This window comes from Heliangelus exortis, chromosome 4 (assembly GCF_036169615.1).
Source record: "Heliangelus exortis chromosome 4, bHelExo1.hap1, whole genome shotgun sequence".
In the NCBI taxonomy this organism is placed as follows: domain Eukaryota; kingdom Metazoa; phylum Chordata; class Aves; order Apodiformes; family Trochilidae; genus Heliangelus; species Heliangelus exortis.
In genome coordinates this window covers 2,074,546-2,089,592 of record NC_092425.1, presented here as the reverse complement: position 1 = coordinate 2,089,592, position 15,047 = coordinate 2,074,546, and the positions used below count along the sequence as shown (strand labels likewise).

General features: G+C 38.9%; 2 protein-coding genes across 3 annotated transcripts in view; one reads left to right on the top strand and one right to left on the bottom strand.

The window, feature by feature from the left end:
* The first annotated feature begins 513 nt into the window (after positions 1-513).
* The window catches only part of BDH2 (3-hydroxybutyrate dehydrogenase 2), a 17,480-nt gene continuing 2,946 nt past the window's right edge, over positions 514-15,047 (top strand). Inside the window, exons 1-10 of one of the 2 annotated variants that reach the window (XM_071742589.1) lie at positions 514-606; positions 1,407-1,487; positions 2,894-2,972; positions 4,784-4,880; positions 5,400-5,508; positions 6,383-6,443; positions 7,169-7,282; positions 8,589-8,647; positions 10,079-10,171; positions 11,345-11,439. In XM_071742589.1, the coding sequence (XP_071598690.1) occupies positions 1,416-1,487; positions 2,894-2,972; positions 4,784-4,880; positions 5,400-5,508; positions 6,383-6,443; positions 7,169-7,282; positions 8,589-8,647; positions 10,079-10,171; positions 11,345-11,398 (738 nt within the window). In that variant the 5' untranslated portion in view covers positions 514-606; positions 1,407-1,415 and the 3' untranslated portion in view covers positions 11,399-11,439. Of the gene's footprint in view, positions 607-1,406; positions 1,488-2,893; positions 2,973-4,783; positions 4,881-5,399; positions 5,509-6,382; positions 6,444-7,168; positions 7,283-8,588; positions 8,648-10,078; positions 10,172-11,344; positions 11,608-15,047 lie in introns of those variants that run through there. The other variant, XM_071742588.1, reaches the window with a different exon arrangement.
* Positions 14,084-15,047, bottom strand: part of CISD2 (CDGSH iron sulfur domain 2) — a 4,394-nt gene continuing 3,430 nt past the window's right edge. The window contains exon 3 of the mRNA XM_071742590.1: positions 14,084-14,429. Within this exon, the coding sequence (XP_071598691.1) occupies positions 14,340-14,429 (90 nt within the window). The 3' untranslated portion in view covers positions 14,084-14,339. The remainder of the gene's footprint in view (positions 14,430-15,047) is intronic.

The following is a 15,047-nucleotide window of genomic DNA, read 5'->3' as shown; positions in this document are numbered from 1 at the left end:
TCTATTTACCTTGAATAGCTGAGAAGTTTGTTAACTCTGTGTTTGTGTATTCCAGTTTACTCACAGGGGTGGCTTTTCTCAGGAAAATGCACCCAGTGCATGCAGGATGCCAAAATTCTTTAGGAATGCTGTCAGGGTAGCTTTAGGTCTGGTGTGAGCTTATAACCAAATTAACTTGTCCTAGAATTTTCCAGGCTGATGATATTAATTCTGCCTTCAGTTTTTTAAGTTAAACCACTTGGAAAAAAAAAATGTTTAAATCGCCAGTACTAGGAGAAAAAAAAATTCTCATGCAAGTATTGCCCTATATTGAAATTTGATAGCTTATTTTGTTGGAGAGAAACTGGGGAAAAATGCTAGTGGCCTTTTTCTGTGGGAATGCTGTTGCTTTCTTGAATTCCTTAGGGAGACTGGATAGCTAATAGTGAGTCGCCTTTAGCCCTTCCCGTGCCAGGAGAAAATCCCAAGTCACTAGAGGGCAGCATCTCAAGGTTTCAGCAGGTGAAAACCAACAGACTACAACTCCCAGCCAGCACAGCCGAGGAAGTGTAAAGCTGCCTTTTGTACGAAGGGCATAAAACGTAACTGCCTGCTTGAGAACTCCTGGTGAGTGGCTACATTAACATTTCTTTTCATACTTAAAATCGATGTAGCAGATGTTCATGAGAACTGATTGTTAGGTTGAAAATTGGATTTACAGTGAATTTTGCTTCCACGGTGTTAAGGTGGTTGGGGAATGTACTTGGACTGATCAGGTTGTGTTTTTCCACTGAAAACATTTATCTAATGAGTCCTTCCTCTGCCTTGCAGGGGCACTTTGAGCTCACTGGTGAGATACTCAGGACTTGCTACAATTAGTAGAATCTTTCCCAGAATTTTGTGTGTGAGGAGTCACATTTTGGGAAGCTTGGTACATGACTGCAACATGGCTGTGTGTATAATGTGTTAAGCTTGGTTAACTTGCTATGTTTTGCTTCTCAGTGTGAAAAGGTTATGCTGAAACAGCCCCAAGCTCCTGCAGCCTTAGGCTCTAGCTTACCAGAGACATTTTACCAGCCAATATAAAAAGTGGGTTTAAGCTATTGTTGTTTTCCTCATTAGAAAGGTGCATCTCAGTCCCTGTTTTCTTAGGGGACTGTTCTTCTGTGCTTTGCATTGAAAAACCTCCAGTGAAACAATTCAGTGTCTTGACACACAGTCTGTAACTCAGTCTAACTTTAAGTCAATACAGAGAATGATTTTCCTATTAGAATGGGGTCACCCTGCAGCCAAACAGGACAATCTGATGTGATGTGATGGCAGAAGTACTCCAGATCAGGCCTAATTTTTGGAATGCATTTGCAACTGCTTCCCAGGGGGTGTTGTTGGCTGACAAAAAGATGGTGTGATGTTTTCTGCCTGCACAGGTGAGCAGGATGGGTCGGCTGGATGGGAAGATCATCCTCCTGTCTGCAGCAGCACAGGGCATTGGCAGAGCAGCTGCTATTGTAAGTTGGAAAATGTTTGTTCTCCTGTACCTAAGCTTGGTCTCTCGTGCTGGCTTGTCCAATGACACCTGCACCATACAAGTTCTTGAATTAATAAACCACAGGTGGAGCCAGAACTACCCACTGAAAAAAATTCAGAAAATAATTATTATACTATATCATCCATGATTTGTGATCTTTGACTTTTAAAAGTCTTCAGCACTGAGTGATGTTACAGACAAGCCCTAAGCACAGCTGCAACTGCTTTTTTAACAATATGGGGTTGGTACTGTCTGTACCCTTAATGTCTCTGCTGCTTTATTCTGGGAGTTAAGGAGTTGAGAGGGAATGTATCCTGTCAGAAGGGCAGGATACTGCAAAGATCCTCTTAAAGTAATGCCAAAGTATTTCATCTACAGTGATATTTTACATAACTGATTCTGTGTGGTATTAACAGCACAGCTACAATGTTCTTCAGAGTGAGCAAGTCTGAGAAATCCTTTACAAAATTTATATAATTACTGTTACTCAACATACATATTAACATTCTAGTTATCTTTTAATTCCTTTTCACAAGTTCTTCCCTTGCTACTTCCTTCTTCTAAAGCAGATAGAGAAGCTAGTAGAGTTATCTCAGTATCTCTCTCATGTCATCAACAAGCTCAGAAAAGCTTCCATGAGTAGGATTTTTGCCAGACTGGTTATTTTCGAAAGCAGTTAAGACTCCAGAAGACTGCCCATCCTGGTAAGTCCAAGATGTAGGTAATTCTTCTGATTATTTCACTGTTTAAGTACCCAACAAACCACAGAAGTCTGGCATGTTTAATGCTACTGTGCTCTGAAGATGCACTTGAGACACTTATTTTGAAAAGAGGTTACTTTGTTAGCACAGCTGTTGGTTTATCAGTGATCACAGTGCAGAGAGAACAAGTTTTGCATAAATCATGAAGCAGTATCTCTAAGTATCAAAGAAAAGTCCTTGCTGCTTCTAGTTCTAGTCCAGTGATTTGGATGTGAGGGGTTTTCATGAAGTTAATATACCACCATTCCTTTTTTGACTTGTACTTTTCCTGTCAAACCCCATAACTTTGTTTAAATCCAACAATGTCAACAGTTCTAGTCCTGTGTGTTTGTAATCAGCTTTCTAGTGCACTTATTAGTCAAGTTTTTCTTATACTTTATTTATAGGTTTCCTACTCTAAGGAAAATATCTTAGACCATGTATATTATTATTAAATATTAGACCATGTATAGTTTCTTCATGGTACCCCACAATGTGTGGTACTTGATGTGTTACTCCCTGACATTCCCAGAATGAAAAGAGAGAGATCAGCTGCCTTCAGCCAAAAAGGAAATGAGAGGAAAACAGATTTTATTTCTAGTAAGATCTGGAATTTCTAAACATAAACTGTTTTTGTTTTGTTCAGGCTTTTGCTAAAGAAGGAGCCCAAGTCATTGCTACGGACATCAACAAGTCTAAGCTGCAAGAACTGGAGAAATATCCAGGTAAATGATCCACAGTTAGCATTACTTCAGCTCTTTCAAGCTTTGTTCTAGACTGGTTGAAATATAATTTGAAGGCAGGGCAAACTTCAAAAGGCCACAAAAAAAAAATAAAAAATAGCCAGACTAACTCTTTAGATGCTGGCATTGTTTTATTCTATGGTGTGGAATGGGAGAGATTTAGCATATAAATACTCTGCAAGGCTGATGTTGCACTATCATTCCAGGCATGTGGAATAACTTGGAGTTTCTTGTGTCACAGAAGTAGTTGATTTCTGCTTCCCAGAGTGGCACCCATCTCAGTTACCTTTTGAGGTCACTCTAAAAGCCATGGAATACTTTTCTCTAATATCTAGCTATGTAAAAAGTAGATTTAGTCTTACTTTTCCATGGCCCATCCATTGGAAGGGTGGTCTAGTTGAATTCTTGTTTTCAGTAACCAGTTCCCCCAACACCAGATAAACCTGTTTGTACCATTTCTCAGGCCTGAAGGTTGCTTTCCTGCTGGTATCACTGGAACATGCTTCAAGGAGCAGGTTTTGCATAGCTGTGTTTCTTACAAGTGACACAAGTGTGGGATGTTAAAAACATTCTTTTTTCAATGTTGAAATTAAAAATAAGACTTGGATATATTGTGCAACTGAAAATGCTTCCAATGTCTTCTGAAAGGAAGAAGTGGAGTTAATGAATTCCTGTTATTTGGCAGCCAAATGCACAAAACCCCCTCTCTTTGTCACAACTTTGAGATCTTTAACATAGATCTCTACAGACTGGAGTTCACCACAAGCAATCCCTTTGTAACCCTTTAGGAACTTTAGGATTTTGAGATTCTTTCTGAGGATGTTTAGGACGTGTTAAGTTTTAAACTGCATTTTTCCCCCTCTGCTACTGCGTTCACAAGGGAGGAGGTGATTTATTCTTTTTTCCATCTACTTGGAGTAATTTTCATCCTTTTGACACATGATTAGTTAAGCTGTAATACTTCAAGGCTTGGCACTTTGTAGTCTTTGAATTTTATCCAGGAGGGGTAATTCCAGTGCTGCTGTTGATCACTAGGCTGTAACCAAGTTACATCCTTATGCCCAGATCTCTTCCTAAATGTCTATATCATTTAACTAAACCTTATAATGCATGTTCATGGAGTTGCCAGTTTGGCTTCAGAAGAGACAGGGTTTTATCCATTTAAAATCAAAATCTCCCCTAACTTAGACCTTTGGAGGCCATTTAGTCCTGCCTTCTGCTCCAAGTGGCTCTGGTTAGAGAAAGTTCCTCAGGACTGTGAGTCAAGTTGGATGGAGTTCCCCCTACATCCTCTGTAGGCTCCTGTTCCAGCATATGGCTGCCCTCATGGTTTTAAAATTATATTTAAAAAAAAATAAAATCATAAAACCCCACCACAACCAAACACATCTTATGTTCAGACTTTTCCAGCTTTTCTGTTGCCTTTCATCCTTACCCTGCGGGCCTCTGAGAAGCCTGGCTTTGTCTCCTCTGTGCTCCCTCAATGGGTGGTTGTAAACATTTAGTAGATGTTGTGTCACTAGTTGCACATGACTAAACTGCTAAAAAGAACCCCCTGTGTTTTGGAGCACAGTTGTGTTCTGCACTAAATGTCCCTTTTTCCCAGAGGCAGGTTATGCATAGCAGTGAGCAGGCTGTTTCCTGGGTAATTGTACCTACTCAGGGGGTTCCTGAGAGGGGACTGCTCCTGGCAAGCTGCTGGCTTGAACTGGAGGTGCAGTCCTCAGCACTTCAGGAAAATAAAGTGTGAATCCTTAGCCAAATACAGTGAAGCAAGTGTCATGTTTTTCTAGGAATTCAAATACGGGTTCTGGATGTCACCAAAAAGGAGCAGATAGAAAATCTGGCCAAGGAGATTGAGAAGATTGATGTCCTCTGTAACATTGCAGGGTAACCAGCTTCCATTTCATTATAACATTTTTTTTTTCCAGTTTTTCCCATCCTCCAGAACTTTCTTGGACTTAAATGCACTTTATTTCTTCGCTTTTAATGCATTTTATACCCTTAATGCAAACTTTCATGTATTTTCATCACAACTGAGCTCTTTGTGTGCAGCTACTTTACTCAGGCTGAGATAGAATGGCTCTGGAATTTGTTGTTTTCTCCACTCTGTGGGTGCTCTGTACTGATGGCTTTGGCCCTCCTAGCACAACAGTGAGCAAAGCTGCTAGTGCTCTTTTTTATATCTTTTTTTTCCCTATTGCCAAGCATTTTTTTGCACCATATTGAGCCTGCCTTGTGTCCTGGATGTTCATCAGAAGAAATAAGACTGCTGCTTGCTTTCTTCTTGTCCCCCCTTTTCAAGGTTGGAAGAGTAAAGGAGTTGCAAAATAGCAGTGGGAAAATGTGCATAAAAAGCCATAGAAATGTAAATCACAAAGAGGAATCCACTTCATGCTCTTGTTTTAGGTTTGTTCATCATGGAACCATTCTGGAGTGTGAGGAAGGAGACTGGAACTTCACTATGAACCTCAATGTTCACAGCATGTACCTGATGATCCAGACATTCCTTCCTAAGGTAAGGCTTGCTTCCCCATGGATTTTGGTCTCTGCTGCATGGTGTTTTAAATGTGAGAGGCCCAAGCTGTTGCCACTGTGACAGCATGGGGTTTGAGATAAAAAGGTAACCATTGCAGCTTTGAATAGGGGAGGCCCTTGGGTTAATGGGATCCTACTCTAAAACGTGCTCTGAATTTGTATAAACCTTCAGTAGACACTCCAGCTAAAGTTGGTGGTAGAGAACATCATCTCAGGGGTTTTGCCCTATATAATTTGAAATTAAAATCCTTCAAACACAGCAGTGAGTGAGCCACTGTGGTATCATACTAATGTATTACACCAGAGTCCATAGCTGTTCAATACCACTGCTAAAATATTTATAAAATGTGGATATTAATATGAATTTTTTTCACATCTGGAAACTATCTCAGGAAGCAATTCAGTACCACTCATGCCAACATGCTGGGTATATCAGAGCAACAGCTCAATCTAGCAGCTTGAGAACTGGTTGTGTGTGATGTCTGTCATTCATTTGGGGCCACATATTTGTGAACTGCATAAGGTGTTTGTATTTCTGTAAATTCAAAGGCTGGAAATGGAAACAAAGGCTGTGACTGAATGATGAGCACTCTTTTTCAGTTTTGTTCATGTCCCTTGTCTGTTAGTTTAATATTATTTGTTGTTTGTTAGCTGCTCTTCATTTTCAGAGGTTCTTTTTAACAACTTTAGGCATCTCAGGTTTTGGAATGGATAGCAAGGTTATAACTTGAAGAAATATAGCTACATTCAAAGGTACTGCAGTTGTGGCTCAGTTTGCTAGAGTTATGGGCTACTCTGTCAGACCTCTAGGTGACAAAATAGTTTGCATTTGAACAACAAACATTCTCTTACAGATGCTTAAACAGAAATCTGGAAATATTATCAATATGTCTTCTGTGGCATCCAGCATTAAAGGTCAGTAGCTTGCTAGAGAGCTCTGTGTGCAGATCTGTAAAATGATGGGAATACAAAATATATATTGCACAACTAATTTAGAGGACACTGCCAACCCTGTGAAGGGATGCATTAAAAAACCCAAAACTGAGCACATCAGCTCATACAATATGTGCAAGGACACAAAGGTGCAGAAGCACTGAGATTCTTGCCTTTGGGCTTTCCAATCTGAGTCCTGGATGGTTTTTAGCAGCCTCCTCACCAGTTTGTGTTAACTAGAAAGGAGTCACTTGCAGTAATATCTTGCTACATATTTTCTTCAGAGAAATAATGAAGAAATGACAGTTGTGTGAGCACTGTTGTAGCTGGGCTTCCCAAGGAAGCCTAATGGTGACTTAACAGATGGGTTTCTGCTGTTCTTAAATCTCTGCTTTGTGAACTTTCCTGGACTACTCCCAAAATTTATACTATTGAAAGCCTGTCTGCTTTACTCTGGTGTATGTCAGAGTAGAATTCTGGCAGCTAAGATTCCAGTTAACCTTATGGAGAGACTGCAGGTGCTACAGGAGTGCTGGAGTCCTGGAACAGGTGCACATTTGTACAAGCTTGGCTCTTTTTTTTATTATTTATTTTTATTTCAATTTTTTAAATTTTAAATTTATTTCAATTTTTATTTAAATTTATTTTTATTATTTATTTTTTATTTTTAATGTTTCTGTGCTGCCTTCACACTGACCTTCTGTAAGGAGTTGTGAACAGATGTGCATACAGCACCTCCAAGGCAGCAGTTATTGGTCTGACAAAGTCTGTGGCTGCTGATTTCATTGAACAAGGCATCAGATGCAACTGCATATGTCCTGGTAAGTAGTGTCACAGGATTTTTTTGAACTAAGAGCAGATGCTAGAAGACCCATTTTAGTCTGACATTATTAACCAAGAACAGATTTGCACCTGGCAACTAAACTCCTGGGCAATTCCAAAGAACAGGACATGCTAGAAACATCTGAGATTTGAAGTGACAAAGTTGTTACTTGTGTAATCTGTATGTTTGGTCTGTTGACCCAGCACATGCACATTATACAGATGTTACATTGTATTTGTAGGTTAATTTTCAAAAATACAGTCCAGGAAGTTTGAAGCAGTCAAAGGGTAGCCAGCTCTCTGGAAAGTATTGAATTTAATTCTCAATTTAATTCTCAATTTAATTCTCAATTTAATTCTCAATTTAATTCTCAATTTAATTCTCAATTTAATTCTCAATTTAATTCTCAATTTAATTCTCAATTTAATTCTCAATTTAATTCTCAATTTAATTCTCAATTTAATTCTCAATTTAATTCTCAATTTAATTCTCAATTTAATTCTCAATTTAATTCTCAATTTAATTCTCAATTTAATTCTCAATTTAATTCTCAATTTAATTCTCAATTTAATTCTCAATTTAATTCTCAATTTAATTCTCAATTTAATTCTCAATTTAATTCTCAATTTAATTCTCAATTTAATTCTCAATTTAATTCTCAATTTAATTCTCAATTTAATTCTCAATTTAATTCTCAATTTAATTCTCAATTTAATTCTCAATTTAATTCTCAATTTAATTCTCAATTTAATTCTCAATTTAATTCTCAATTTAATTCTCAATTTAATTCTCAATTTAATTCTCAATTTAATTCTCAATTTAATTCTCAATTTAATTCTCAATTTAATTCTCAATTTAATTCTCAATTTAATTCTCAATTTAATTCTCAATTTAATTCTCAATTTAATTCTCAATTTAATTCTCAATTTAATTCTCAATTTAATTCTCAATTTAATTCTCAATTTAATTCTCAATTTAATTCTCAATTTAATTCTCAATTTAATTCTCAATTTAATTCTCAATTTAATTCTCAATTTAATTCTCAATTTAATTCTCAATTCAATTCTCAATTTAATTCTCAATTCAATTCTCAATTCAAAAGACTTGAAAATTTCTATAGAAATTCTATCGAAATTTAGAATCTTATGCAATGTTGATAGTTTTGCACTTTCTCCTGAGTCACCTTATGGCATTACACATGAGTGTTAAGGCATACAAACAGAACTACTGAACTTAATTTTATTTTTTTTTTCATCATTATTGATAGAGTTGACTTTTAACACTGAATTTACAATTTTGCTTAGGGACTGTTGACACACCATCTTTACAGGAAAGAATCCAAGCCCGGCCCAACCCAGACCAGGTGAGATCATGTGTGATCATGTTTGATCATGTGTGTCCATATGTTAAGCTCCCTTTAAAAAAAAAAACCAACAACAAAATAGCTGCGCTTCTGCTCATATTCAAGAGTGATTCTTATTTCAGAGAACTGGTAACATAAAAGTATTGTTAAGTGCTGGGTCCTGCACTTTGGCCACAACAACCCCATGGGGAGCTCCAGGCTGGGGACAGAGTGGCAGAAAGGGAGCTGGGAGTCTGGATTGCCAGGAAGCTGAAGAGGAGGCAGCAGTGTGCCCAGGTGGCCAAGAAGGCCAATGGCATCCTGGGCTGGCTCAGGAACAGCGTGGCCAGCAGGTCCAGGGAAGGGATTCTGCCCCTGTGCTCAGCCCTGGGGAGGCCACAGCTTGAGTCCTGTGTCCAGTTCTGGGCCCCTCAGCTCAGGAAGGAGATTGAGGTGCTGGAGCAGGTCCAGAGAAGAGCAAGGAGGCTGGGAAGGGATCCAGCACAAGTCCTGTGAGGAAGGGCTGAGGGAGCTGGGGGTGTTGAGGCTGGAGAAGAGGAGGCTCAGGGGAGACCTCATCACTCTCTCCAACTCCCTGAAAGGAGGTTGGAGCCAGGGGGGGGTTGGGCTCTTTTCCCAGGCAACTCTCAGCAAGACAAGAGGGCACAAGAGGTCTCAAGTTGTGCCAGGGGAGGTTTAGGTTGGACATTAGAAAGAATTTCTTTCTGGAGAGGGTGATCAGGCATTGGAATGGGCTGCCCAGGGAAGGGGTGGATTCTCCATCCCTGGAGATATTTCAAAAGAGCCTGGATGTGGCACTCAGTGCCATGGGCTGGGAACTGCAGCAGTAGTGGATCAAGGGTTGGACTCGATCTCTGAGGTCCCTTCCAACCCAGCCTATTCTATGATTCTATGATTGTCTCCTTGGGTGGTTTAATCAGTTTGTATACCAAACAGATCTCTTAATGACTCAGGAGGATGCTGGTGCTTAATGAGTAGAGTTTGTCAGCTATGGAAGCACCTTCCAACCATTGGTCATAACATCTCCTGCAAAAGTAGAGGACATTTTCTGCTGTGCCATGTGGTGCAGTCAGAGACTAGAGCAAAACCATGATAGAAAAGGCATTCTGACCTATGCATTTCAAAATAATTTTGGGTGCTTAACCATACTGACTAACTGTGAGCCCTCATTTGAAGGGCCTGGGAATATCTGCAGCTGAGGAGGGGCTTATGTTGGCATTATTCTGGAACCAGAGCTTTAGGGCCAGTCTCTTCCTTTTCAACCTGAAACTCTCAACACTGTTCATCTTATTTTTTTAATTCCTTTTTCAAGCATGAATTCCTTACTCAGTGTATTGGAGAAGTTATGACTTATGGCCTGTTTCCAGTGTAGCTCTGTGTGTGTCATGCTGACTGGATTAAAATTTGTAACAAATGCTTTTGTACATCCAGGCACTGAAAGATTTTCTAGCCAGGCAGAAAACAGGCAGGATGGCTACTGCTGAAGAAGTGGCCCATCTCTTTGTGTACTTGGCCTCTGATGAGGTAAGTATGGAAAAATAAAATTTCTTGTCACAGAATCTGATGCTACTTTACTGCTTCACAATAGAGATCATTTGGTTTATGTTGTCTTTAAGCTGAACTGTTACAAAAAGAGAAAAACTGGTGATCTTTTACTAAGTTCAGCCTACTCAGGAAAAGTACTCTGAATGTTAAGAGTGATGGTTAAGGCATTGTGTATTTGGTACCACAGCTGCTGCTTTCCTTGGTTTCCTTTCACCTGAGCAAACTGGCTGACCCTGGATTATCCTGAATGACAGAAATGGACCTGTCAGCTTTTTTAGGTTTGTGCCACAGCTAGGTCATTTTTTTAAGGTGGTAGAATTTTAGTCACCACCTACCTTCACTATCCAAGAGCAAATATTTGCATAGAACTGCTGGAGAATTTAGGTGAAAGGGCTAATGCTTAGGGTTAATCTACCCTTCTGGTATAAGGAAAAAAATAGTCACTGAGGCTTTTATGCACCAAACTCTTAATGACCACTGCAAATCCCAACAACACTGAGCACCCATCAAGGTTATTTCAGATCCTATTAATTTCCCATGAATCTAAACTGAGCTGCATTCCTCTGGACTTGTCAGCAGCTCTACTGAGTGTAACACAGCTTAGTTCAGTCATAATGTTGCTATCCATGAATAACCTGTTTCTCATTTTCGTGTTGGTTTTAGTGTTCCTGTAAAGCTAGTAATTTTTTCCAGTCTGGTGATAGGATTTTCAACCACATGTGGACAAAATTCCAGTTTTCCAATATATTCCAGTGTGCTTTGGTACTGCCACTGAGAAGAATGCCAACAGCTCAGTTGCTCACCTCATTATCTGTTTCATCCAAGTTTTCATCTAGATCCCCTTATTATTGGCTGACCTGGTCAGATTCTGCTCAGGTGACAGAGCTAATAACTTCATTCTGTGAGGAATTATTCCTGCAGGTTGTACCTTAATGCCTTTTGCTACACTTCCCCAAGGTTAGCTGAAAGGCTTCCATTTCTAAGTGTGTTTATATTCTATTTATTCAAATATTTTTATAAAACAAAAGAAAAAGGTGTTGGTATAAAAAGACAGTGCGTTTTTAGTTTAATTAAAAAGTGCTTTTCTGTTGTTAATATTGGTTTAAAAAATGAGTTTAAAAGCTGATTATTGTTACATTTATGTAATTTCAGTCTGCCTATGTGACTGGTAATGAGCTCATCATTGATGGAGGATGGAGCTTGTGATTGCCCCTACCTGCAAATGGAAATTTATAACCTGGCAAAAAGTGAGGCTCATTCATGTTTTTCCAGTTAAGGTAGCTTGCAAAGATGTAGTTCATGAACATGATGTTTTTCCAAACAAATTTGGTTCATTTTTACTGCTGTGATCTGTTTCCATATTTATCTTACTGATTCACTCTTCCCAAAATAGGAAACTGCTGGAATCAAGCATACTTCATGTGGCCTCAATTAATGGCAACACCAAAAACATGAAAGAATAGCAATTCAATGTGTAAGATTTCAGAGGGTGAAGAATTTTATTTGAGTGCTGAGTTGTGTTTTAAGCAAACCCAAGTGAAAAGAATTAACGACCAACTTTATTCTCATCCTGCAGAAGTATTTGGAAGTTAAACATTCACAATGAAATTTCCTATTGGCATTGACAGACTGTCCAGAGAAAACAGAGCAACTAGAATTAAATCAGCCAAACTAAGTGCTGTTTAAGCAGAAATCAGCAGATTTGAAGATTGGAAAGTTTGAATCATTTTGTTACTGGTAATAGATGTTTCTGTATTAGAGAACATACCAGTTCCACATTGTACTTGGAAGCACATTCTGCTTTGCAGATTACAAAGTGTTCTTTCTGCTCTCTACTATTGTTGGCAAAATTCTTTACAACTTGATAGATGTGAAAAAATAGTCAGAATTGTTGAAATGAGTGTGTCCAGGTAAACAGCCCAACATCACTTGGATTCTAGGCTAAACCTGTTGTCCTTAATAAAGCCCCATTTAATTAGCACAGCAGTGAACAGGGTGCAGTTTAAGGACAGTTCATATTCCAAACCACCTCAAGGCTGCTTGAAGAGTGCACAGAGAACCTTCTGTGTGAAGGTATTTCACCTGCTTTCTGGGTTGTGGTCTTATTAATGAGAGGGAACTGTACAGGTATCATAGGAAGTTTTAATTATTTCTGAGCTATGACATGATTTTGGATACAAGCCTTTACATATGGATTCTGAGAACTCTCAAAACAAAGGTAAAAGTTTTTCCCTCTTACCCATGAAGTGTCTGCAGGTATCAGTATTTGGTATTAGTATTTGGTTCACTATTGACAGGTACCAGCACATCTTTTTTTACTCTGCTGTGTTTTGTACAAGTAACTAGCCCCAGGCAGGTCATTCCAGCTCCATTCTGAGGCATAAATTCAGTACAGCATCCTCCAGAAACTGCTTATTATTTTTTTAGTAAGGATTGAGTCTGTAATTGAGGTGGACAAGGCCTCCCTGCAGATGTCTGCACTACAGGTCACTGAGCTCATTTTGCAGGGTACTTTATAGAATATATTTGGTTTTGGCATTATAAATAAGAATTATTTTAGCTTTTACACTTTTAATATGCAACACATAAATGCACAAAAATAATTTCAAAAGAAAATTCTCCAGATCTGTATTATTTGCACTGTCTGGGGATGCTTCTACCTACAGATGAATTACAGGGCAGCATATCTGCCTTTTTGTTTTCCTCTCCAAGCCAAAGCTTCCTGAGAAATACTGAAGGTTCAGGGCCTGCAATTCCAGCACAGTGATAAAAATGCCAGGAAATTATTTGGTAACTTTCCCCCTCAGAGTTGTCAGGTACAGTTGTGTTTTTCTTGCCATTCCCCCTGTTCTCTCTGCTTCCTTGAGGAATGTCCAATCTTTAGCTCATGTTTGTCCCCTGCCCAGAAAGCAAGGTGCTTTCAGGCTGCACACTGATGGTTGCTGAGGATGCTGTGCTCAGGTTATTGTGTCAGCCACTATTTCTGTGCCTGTTCTGCTCCTTCACAGGGCTGAGGGAGGCACTCTGGTAATTAAATGAGGTAACTCTGTACCAAAAATGTCACATCTGGCAACCCAACTGATGAGTGGATATGGTGTCCAGTTCATCAGTAACTGTCTTTAAATTAACTCTACTTGAGTAAAACATAACAGCAGCAAGGGCTTTATATAAAGTTTACTTGTTAAAAAAGTTTTGTAGGAAATAGAGTCCTCCCACAGGGAGGGAGCAGTATGCCAAATTTGGGGACTGTTCAAAAACACAAGTGTAACATGTAAGGATTTAAATATGAAAACAATCTTGAGTATGAAAGCAAACTTCTGGCAAACAGCCCCTGCTCATGACAGCCTCCAGTACCTGCTCACCACCATCACAGCATCTTGTACATGGCATTTATCATGTTTCCTTAACCTCAGTCTACTCCCAATTTACTCATCAGATGATTCCCACCATTCTGAGGTCTTGAGTAGATTCAATATACAATTGAAGTGTATATTTGAATATACAGTATTGTATATTGAATGTACTATGTATATTGAATATACAATATGCATTGAAGTGTCTTTTTGTTCACTAAACTAAACTGAATCCATTTTCCTTTCCTCCCATGATACGTGGATGTTTCTCACAAGACCCATTTCCCCTGGCTTTTATTAAATTTTCAAAAAGAATCAGCTTGGGGCTGTTACAGAGATGTGCAGATCTAAAATGAAAAGCATTGATGCTTTATAATGCTCCTCTCCTTGCCTTCCAGAATGCAACAAAACTTGTAGTTTTTCATGAGAAATGTTACATTGTTATTAAGGTGCCCTTCTGCCACCTGGAAATAGGGACAGGTTTATTCTTGGATGTTCATTCAAAAAAAAAAAAAAAGGACTGAATCGTAGGAAGTAATTTTATTGTTGAAATAAATGACTTTATTTACAGAGATAGTTACTTTACAGTTTTACAAAGCAGACATAATTCTTCTCAGAATAAAGTATCAAAACAGTGACAGATTGAGCACTGTCTAAATGCAGTTTATTCCAAAAAGAAATCTACACCAATCATTAGACTAAATCATACCAACCATGTAATAAAATACTGTCCTTCTCAACTACAGTGATATAAAAACTTCTTATCAGTTGTGATCTAGTGAACTAAGCATCTGCTATACTTCTTTCTTCTTGAGTATTAGTGGACCTATATTATCTCCTGTTAATTCATTGTGCTTGTTGTGGGAGCCATCACAGACAGGGAACTGGAAGAAAAGATAGATGAGGAATTAGTGTAGCTCTGGACAGCAATTGCAGAGTGATTTTTATGCTTCTTCCTATGCCAAGAACACAGTAACAATGTTGGTTCCCCCTCCTGTGTCCTATTTCAACATCAAAATCCCTGTCTCCTGTCACACACAGGACTCATCACTAAGGAGAAAAAAAAAACCCTAGGTTTGTGAGGGCCTAAAATAGCTGGGTTTGGACACAAATTTAGGGACAAAGCCTCTTCTGTAAAAGAAGAGCAAGCAAAGCAGCCATTGCAGCCACGAGTATTCCAAGGATTATTGTGGAACTATGGAAGTACCAGAGAACTGTTTTAAGGAAAGCTGAACTGATTAGTCTGAAGGGAGAATGTTTGGAGAGGGATTCTTGGGTCCAGGGCAGATTTTTTTGTTAAAACAGGAAAGCATTTGGACCAGAGGATAAAATCAGAGTGCACTCCAGGCATTCAAAAGAATTGAAGGCAAATGAAAAATACCCATGTCTATCCAGTTGTGTGAGGGATACAAACTATCCAAACCAGTTACCTACTGGATGCTCTAGGGCAGATGGGGATATGCTCTCCCTCACCCACACAGGTCCAGACATGCTTTGGTTCT